This window comes from Rosa rugosa, chromosome 1 (assembly GCF_958449725.1).
Source record: "Rosa rugosa chromosome 1, drRosRugo1.1, whole genome shotgun sequence".
NCBI lineage: Eukaryota > Viridiplantae > Streptophyta > Magnoliopsida > Rosales > Rosaceae > Rosa > Rosa rugosa.
In genome coordinates, this window is record NC_084820.1 from 19,653,599 (window position 1) to 19,662,032 (window position 8,434).

The 8,434-nt window shown below is 35.4% G+C and overlaps 1 protein-coding gene and 1 long non-coding RNA gene across 8 annotated transcripts; one reads left to right on the top strand and one right to left on the bottom strand.

The window, feature by feature from the left end:
- Positions 1 to 1,428: 1,428 nt before the first annotated feature.
- Positions 1,429 to 2,817, top strand: LOC133722843 (uncharacterized). The gene is made up of 2 exons (XR_009852902.1): positions 1,429 to 2,207; positions 2,544 to 2,817. It is a non-coding gene; the product is annotated as an uncharacterized LOC133722843 (long non-coding RNA).
- A 451-nt stretch (positions 2,818 to 3,268) lies between these two features.
- LOC133722810 (cyclic nucleotide-gated ion channel 1-like) lies at positions 3,269 to 7,767 on the bottom strand. 7 transcript variants are annotated; one of them, XM_062149691.1, is made up of 7 exons: positions 7,660 to 7,726; positions 7,488 to 7,540; positions 7,301 to 7,339; positions 6,815 to 7,101; positions 6,496 to 6,609; positions 4,774 to 5,281; positions 3,269 to 4,688 (listed from the first exon to the last, which is right to left on the bottom strand). In XM_062149691.1, exons 4-7 carry the CDS (start codon positions 6,925 to 6,927, stop codon positions 4,446 to 4,448), a joined length of 978 nt encoding a protein of 325 aa, XP_062005675.1. In that variant the 5' UTR covers positions 6,928 to 7,101; positions 7,301 to 7,339; positions 7,488 to 7,540; positions 7,660 to 7,726; the 3' UTR covers positions 3,269 to 4,445. The 7 variants fall into 7 exon arrangements, with proteins under 7 accessions (XP_062005675.1, XP_062005685.1, XP_062005667.1 ...); XM_062149701.1 differs by lacking the exon at positions 6,815 to 7,101; XM_062149683.1 differs by having other exon boundaries at positions 6,815 to 7,339; positions 7,488 to 7,767.
- Positions 7,768 to 8,434: the final 667 nt, after the last annotated feature.

An 8,434-nucleotide genomic window follows, 5' to 3' on the forward strand; every position in this document is an offset into this window, starting at 1 on the left:
ATTTGAGTTTGAAGAAGAAGAAGAAGAAAAAGAGATAAAGAGATACAAAAAAATAAATTAAAAAAAAAAAAAAAAAAGAGGATATAATAGACAGTTTAATGTTGAAGAAACTGCCACGTCAGCAACTAACGGAATTTTTCAATGAAGACTGACTTAATGGACCTATTGGGTCTAAAATTGAAAGTACAAGGATTAAACCTGTGAAATTAGAACCACAGGGACTGAAGTGTTTTTTGGGTAAAAGTTCAAGGACTAAACAGTATTTAACCCTATATATATATATACAGCGGCGCCGCACCAAAAACAGGGCAGCCCTTTGGGCTGCTCTCATTCCTCTCCCCCTCCTCCATTTACCATATTCTAGTTAGTTTTCTATTGGGAATTTGAAGGATTGCTCACCCAAAAAGTTCAAGGATTCATCGAAGGCTTCTCCTCTACAAGATTCAAGACTTGGGTAATTGTGGGAGTTGTAATTCAAGACTAGTCATGCTAGCTTTTTAGCTATTTGTGACTATTCTTGTTCTCTCCTACACTTCTATACTTTTTTCTCTTTTAATTTTGTAATCTTGATGTTAATGATTATTGGTTGTGAGTAATTTCCTTGTTGGGGGTTAGGGTTGTGTCCCTAACCCAAATTTTGTGTAAAAGATGTTTAATTTAATATAATGATGCAATTTTCATATGATGAATGCTTATATCTATTTTTGTTGGGTTAAAATGCATGTCTAGGAGCCTAGTCAACTCTAGGGTGTGTATTTTGAGCATGTCTAGGATGGAGTTAGAGACTTGACCCCCTCTAATTCCTAAGCTAGAAACATTCAATTTTGTATTCGAGGGGTTATAAGCATGGTGATTTACACCCGTTGCGTGATTGCGCGGGCGGGTCGCTTAGTAGTCTAATTCCTCGATCTCTAGGCCTCTTGATGTGAATTAGGGACCCTTGAACCGGCTCTAATTTATGTCAAGTGAGTTCCTACGACCCTTGAACCGGAGTAGGAATACCATGAAAGGGAATTTCGGTCCTTGAGCCTTGAACCGCCGTGGATACGACTACCGCCAAAGTAGGAGATTTGCATCTACATTAGATTAGCTTCCGACACATAAGATTTGGATGAAGGAACCTCCCTAGCACCCGACATTCCCATTTATTTGGTTTACACTTTTATTAATTTCTTTTCATTTTTATTTATTGCTTTTCATTTCATTACATTTTGTTAATCTAAAATCATCTCCCAAATATTGAACTTTTCCACTCATTTGTGCATATCCACCACTAGGCTCTTAGTTTTGATTAGGCTTTGGTGAAAATCAAAGCCGAGCATTGCTAAGTCTTGGTGCCTTAGATTAGCCTTTTTATTTGTTTTATTTTTCCTTTATTTGCTTAGTGACTTTAGTTCCGACCACCCCGTGGTACGATAATTTTGGGCTTAATATTTCCCTATCTTGACACGATTCGTACGCTTGCGAGAGTATATGCATCAAGTCAGGTATCATTTTGTCCGATGCAAGAAAGTTTGACCCTAGTGGTGATAAAAACTCTTTTGATTTATCCACCAAACCTTACAATTAAAATCACCTTACCATATAGGACGGGAGAGAAAGAAAGAGAGGGATAGAGAGAAAAGAGGATAAGGAAGAGCTTACCAGTGGAAGAGATGAAGAAAGTCTCTAGGATCTTCTGTCGAGACGAGGGAGAGAGAATTCATCTTTCTTTGGCTGGCTAGTCTGAGATAGGGGCCCAATTTGGGAATACTTTTAAAACTGCTTTTGATCTTAAAAATACTTCTGAAATTATTTGAGGTGTTTGGTAAACTATCTAAAGTCAGCTTTTGGCCAGAAGCGATTCTCTAGACCGCGGAAATATGGAAGCTGCAAATAGCAGCTTTTTATTTCTGCTTCTACGGGAATCAAGTTAAGAACGCGGAAGACTTAATGAAACATAATGAACTGCCCAGATTGTCCTCGTGCTTTTATGAGTTTTACATTGACAGGTCCTTTGTTCTGTCGCACTCTTCCTTCGCCAACATCCTCTCCTTCTCTCTGTGACTGTCTCACCGATTCTTCTCTCCCCTTAGCAATGAGTGAAGCTTTTTGGGGGATTTGGATCATAATGATTTATAGCTTTGTCTGATCTCAGACATTCGATCTTACTTGCAACTATCGACGGATCACCATGCCGGATGTACGCCTCTCATCCTCCATTCCAGGTTTCACACACTTGTAGACAAGATGAGCCAGATGGTCATTCTTATTCAATTATATGTATTTGCAATTCTTATTTGACCTTTTTTTCTTTTGGAATTTGGCTTTTGGTCTGAATTTTTGTAAAATTATAGCACAAGTTCTTGAATGCTTTGTTCTCTGGCTTATCTATGTTGATTCTATGCTTTTTTACACAGTATTTTTTTTCCTTCCTTTATTTGGTAGGGTATTCTCTCTTTAATGGTTATCCTTATTGGTGTGGTTGCTCTTACATTAGAAGCTATTTTTCATAATATTATTAGGTGCTAATGATGTTTTTATGGTCCAAATGGTTGATGTAGGAGTTGGGATCAGTGGACAAGAGGCTCAACAAGCTGTCATGGCTTCAAATTTTGCAATGGAGCAGTTCAGATTCTTAGTTCCTTTCTAGTTGGTATTGGAATTACCAGCAAGTGACACATTTGAATTGAAGCTAGAAGGTTGAAGATGGCCAAATTTGTATCTACTTTAAGTCGAACCAATTGTATATGATATTCTTGATGTTCGACTTGCACCTGCCACTTATAACAGGAACAATGAAAGAAGAATCAGTATGGTACCTTCTTTATTAGTATAGTTGCTTCTATTTTGATGTGGGTGTGTGTAGGTATGTGCTCTTTACTTGTTTTACTTTGACAACTGCAATCACTGAATGTAGCAGCATGTTGTATCGATAATCTACACTGCATTATCTACAATCATTGTTGGGGTTTGTATACTGTTTGTAACGGAGCTGTTTGTTAACAATTGTTTTCAATTGTTCCAACAGTCTTATATTCAACTATGATCCAATAATTGAGAATCTATGTGACTTGGACTGTGATATCTGGCAACCCTACCAAGGTGAAAAAGATAGATGAAGGTATTGATGGAGATATTGATCTATACTCTCCAGCACCATTGAGAAGAACTGAAAGAGGAAGACATTGACCTCCTACTGGTTTAGTGTTTTACCATGTGTATATATATTGCTACTGCTAGTTTTCCTTGTTATGTGTTGCATCTGTGAATGCTTTTGTTACAATGGCCAGAATCTTAAGATGATATTCTAGCTGGTGTAGCGTTGATTGAGCTACGGAATAAGGGGGTTATAGGCCCTATTGAGAGGACTGTGGTGGTGAGCATGGTGCATGGGTTGAAGTTTACGCATGCGAAGATTGATTATCACTCTAAGGAGATTCCGAATTTGGCCTGCCGGTTTGCTAACCCACCGGTTCAAGTGAGGGTTGATTTTGGGTCGATATGGATGTTTTAAAGAAGTAATTGAGTAAGTCAGAGGCTCCAAAGCATTAGTTTTGTAGAGGGCATTGTGAGTGTGTTATGCTCTGGTGCTTCATGTACTCTAAATGTTATTTGTTATTTTGCTTAGAGTGTTTAGGCATTGATATTGTTCTCTATGTGCCTTTTACTTTGGTGATTCAATGTAGGATGAGGAACTGTTTTAGCTTGTAGTACTCAGAATATGGTGAAGAAGGGAGTCATTTATAAGGCAGCATTGCCAAATTTTGTGTATGAGTTCATTATCATATGAATTTCACCACATTTTTCCTTATAACAAGTTTTCTTTAGCTTCCAAATCTACACTTGCATTCTGTATACCACAGATTTCTCCTTTTCACTTATTTTGCTGTGAATTGCTTGTACCTTGCTTTGGTCGGTATCTGATAGTAAGGAGGAGAAACTTCTGATTGCTTCCTTGCTTGCTTAATTGCTGGAAGAGCAGTGAAATTGTTAGCCCCTTCGCCAATGGCAGCTAGGGCCTTGGCAATCAGGGAGGCAATTTACCTAGCAAGCTCCTTTTCCAATGTAGACATTGTTCGGGGAGGATAATGAACATGAAGGAGATGGTTCGGGAAGACAAGAAATTGAGGTGTTAAGAAATACAATTGCACAAAGTCTGAGTCACTTGCACCGTCAGTGCATAGAATAATTTCCACAATAACAACACCCTAATTAATGCTTTCTGCTAGCTTTTTTCTACAGTAATCAACGACTCTACATCCTAATCGTCACTACTTTCTCTCTTCTAGCTTCGAATTCTGTGTTGAAAGTTGAAAGTTGAAAGTTGAAAGTTGAAAGTTGAAAGTTGAAACTACTTGAGGTGGTGCTTGGCTTGAAGTAACTTTACAAATTAAAGCACTATGAAGCCAGCACACTTATACAAAGTTACACCTGGTGAGTCATTAGTTGATTAATTGCCAACACTAAAGATTATAACCAACTAAATGAATGACTATATGAATGAAACTTACATGACTGGCGAGGATGTACAAGAAAAAATATAATGCACCCCTGATCCATGGTCCCTTCTTTTGCTTAAGTTTCATTGACGAGTGATGCATACGATAAATCCTTGGCAAATATTGGGCAAGAAGAAAGACATCAATAATCTTTCTTCGGCCCAGATATTTGGAGCTTCTCATTTTGAAGAAAACAGCCATTAGCACCTGGACAAAATAGACAGCAATAGATTAGTGGATGTCACCTAAATTCAGTTAATTGCACAGAAAAATTCAATTTTGGATTTCTTACTTGTGGGATCGGGAGAACCGCAAGAATGTCAATCGTAATTGAGTGCCATGGCATCTTTCGAGCTAATTCCTTAGCGAACCAAACTCTTGAATCTCGTTTGGATTGTGAAACCTGCTTTCCTTTTTCGTTATTCTTAAGATTATTATTAATCGACTTTGCTCTAGACTGTACATTTTCGGTGACATTTTTAATTTGATAGAAAATGTTCAGGATGAAAGCAATATCAGTGAACGCGCGCAAAAGAAGAGCAGCAATCCTCAAATTTTTGTCCACTCCAAGGCACTTGATTTTCTCATCAACGATCGGAAGGTAAAAGAACAAAGGATCAACTGAGACTGCAATCACACATGAGATTACATGTATGGTATCCCAGCTTGTACCTTGAAGTTTTTCAAGTAGTGTCTTCTTCTGTTCGTTCGGTAGTAAATGTTGTTCAGTGACACGTTCCAATGATAAGGAATTTTGATCCTTACCACCACTTAGATTTGCAGCATCACCTTGTATACGGCTAATAGATAATGAATTAACAATGAGAAAATGCAATGTCAAACAAAAATATGATAAGTTCAAAATTATGAAATTTTTTTGAATGTGGCACTTATGCCACGTCTAGTTATAAAGAAAGTACGTACATACCCAAAAAATTCTCTCACAATCTATATACCCGTTTCACAAAAAGAAGAAGAAGAAGAAGAAGCAATATATGAACGTGTCACATAACACGATACCTTAATTAGTGTTTTTTTTTTTTATTAAATTCAGTTTACCCTCCTGAGGTTTGGGGGAAATTTCATGTTAGTCCATGTCCTCTCAATTTAAGCAATTTACCCCTCGAGCTTTTCAATTCTCCTCAACCGTGTCCATTCCGTCCAATTTGGACGTTAAGTCTGGATAAAAAAACCACTCTAATGGCTAAAATTGTCATTTCAAGGAAAAAAAACATCATGACAAAAAAAAAATTTCTTCCTTTTTTTTTGTCATGGTTTTTTTTTTTAATTCTCTCTCATTGAAGAAGAACAAGAAGAGAATTAAAAAACAATTTTTTTTTGTCATGATTTTTTTTTTAATTCTCTCTCATTGAAGAAGAACAAGAAGAGAATTAAAAAACAATTTTTTTTTTGTCATGATTTTTTTTTTAATTCTCTCTCATTGAAGAAGAACAAGAAGAGAATTAAAAAAAAAAAAAAAAAAATTCTTCTTCTTCTTCTTCAATGAGAGAGAATTAAAAAAAAATCTTCTTCTTCAATGAGAGAGAAATAAAAAAAACCATGACAAAAAAAAGAAGAAGAATTTTTTTTTGTCATGGTGTTTTTTTTCCTTGAAATGACAATTTTAAAAAAAAAATTCTTCTTCTTCTTCAATGAGAAAGAATTTAGAAAAAAAAACCATGTACAAAAAAAAAATTTCTTCTTCTTCTTCTTCAATGAGAGAGAAATAAAATTAAAAAAAACCATGACAAATTTTTTTTTTTTTGTCATGGTTTTTTTCTTCCTTGAAATTACAATTTTAGCCCTTAAAGTGGGTTTTTTTGTCAAACTTAACGTCCAAATTGGACGGAATGGACACGGTTGAGGAAAATTGGAAAGCTCGAGGGGTAAATTGATTAAATTGAGAGGACAGAACTAACATGAAATTACCCCCAAACCTCAGGGGGGTAAACTGAATTTAATCTTTTTTTTTTCTTTTCAAAATTGATTATCCATTATTAATCAAGAAACTAACCTATGTTGAGCCGGGTCTTGCATGTTCTCTGTCATAAAAATCGTTTTGTTATTGTGAAGTCTACAAAGAAACCCACAAATATACAAATTCCTGGAGTACGACAGACTTATGGACCTGAAAAATAAGATATTAATATTCTATGCATTTATTATTTATTTCTTAGTTCAAGACACAAGCATAAATTGATAAAGAGAACAAGCTAATTTAATTACTATTTGACAAAAAAATTTAAAAAAAAATTAATCATTTGAATTCAACTTTCCATATTTAGTAATTCTACAACAGTTTCTTCTTCTTTTTTCTTATTAATCAGAGTTACCGGGTTCGCTGGCTTGGCCTCCGTACCGAGACCCGAATTGCACGACCCAGAACACAATACGGTCGCGATCCAGATCGTTGGTAGAAGCGATCCCAATATAATGATTCAATCATACAATTTCGATTAATCTCCTTTACCTCTAAAGATCTCAATTAAACAAGGTTAGAAAGCAAACTGAATTGCCCTTAGTGGCATGGAAGACTCATCAATAGCCTTTTACTTTTTGCAGCTTAGGGCTCAGGCTCTTGGAGAGAGGTTGGGATCGTATGAAAAGAAGAAAAGAAAATCTGCGAGAGAAGTTGTAATTATGTACGAATGGAAGTTTTGGTATTGTGGGAACTGGAAAGATATAATTTCTTTATTCTGTCTTTTTAAATTATTATTTATTTACAATATTCATTATATAAATATATTAAATAATCCATAAATGTATTGATAAGTTCAATTTTATAAATAATATATGTATATAACTATCGTATTGCGTACCATGAGTGACAGCGTATCGTGTTCCCGTACCTTATCGACCTGCGATCCAGGTAACACTGTTAACAATAACTCAAAACATCCTTAAACAATACTTTAATCCTCAAGTTGAACAAGAAAAACGATAACATTTAAAAAACTTTCTACACAGAACAAGCTGTGGAGTTAAAGGGAAACATCAATAACATACGAGGCTTCATATGCTCATTCGAACACCGGCTAGCTCCGGCAACTGTTTCTTCTCTAGACAAAAGATCATCAAAATAAACTAAAATACTATTTACCTGAAAATAAGAAGCTAATACATATGGCTTTTTTTTCCTCTTTTTCTCTTTAATATAGGATAGAAAAGGAATACTTACTTCAAGCTCTTCAGAACTTAGTAGCAATATTTGAAATCAAAACTGAAATGGCTCAGTTTTGTAGATCTGCATTGATGCCTTCAACAATAGTAAATGGAATATATAAATTTATTTGGTGTTTGTACGTATTAGATAGTCATTGACCAAAAACTTTCATGTGATCCACGTACAAGTCTTTTCCAAATATATTTTTTTGTTCCCCTGTTCTTTTATTAATTCCTCACCAACCATTCAATTGGCATACATACAACAACCAATCGTTATCGTATATAAAGAAAAGTAGCTAATTGACTATATATAACCTATCGACTCAGACGAGAACTTTTGCTCATCTTTCACTAGGTGACAGCTGCAAATCATTGCCTATATAGGATAGATTATTACTGTATATTTAATCTCGCTCACTTGATGCTTTCCTCTTAATCATAAGAAATGCTCAATTGTTTAGTAGAGTCGTCACTGGATCTCTTTTCAGGATATACTTATCTGGGGTTTAGGCTCAATGTCCCCCCCTTGTATTCGACAGTTTCATTTATGGAGGCTTGAGGGAAGCCTCACCGGCCCTTATCTCAAAAAAAAAAGAAAAAAAGAAATGCGCTCTCAACATTCTCTATTCTCTATATGTACATCGATCTCTAATAATGATTGAAATATTCTAAAATGTATTTAAAATTAGAGAAAAATTCAACTACCGTTCCCAAATTATACTGCCAATGCCAATTTGATACTCGAACTCTCAAAAGTATCAATGTGATACCCAAAGACGTATTTTGAC

What these genes read in the sequence shown, in the direction of transcription:
- LOC133722810 (XM_062149683.1), bottom strand. Translation starts at nt 6,927, where the DNA reads ATGATTGAATCATTATATTGGGATCGCTTCTACCAACGATCTGGATCG. An exon ending in AGGCCAAGCCAGCGAACCCG is followed by an intron (nt 6,610 to 6,814) that starts GTAACTCTGATT and finishes CTTATTTTTCAG; the next exon opens with GTCCATAAGTCTGTCGTACT. An exon ending in CAAGACCCGGCTCAACATAG is followed by an intron (nt 5,282 to 6,495) that starts GTTAGTTTCTTG and finishes ATTATCTATTAG; the next exon opens with CCGTATACAAGGTGATGCTG.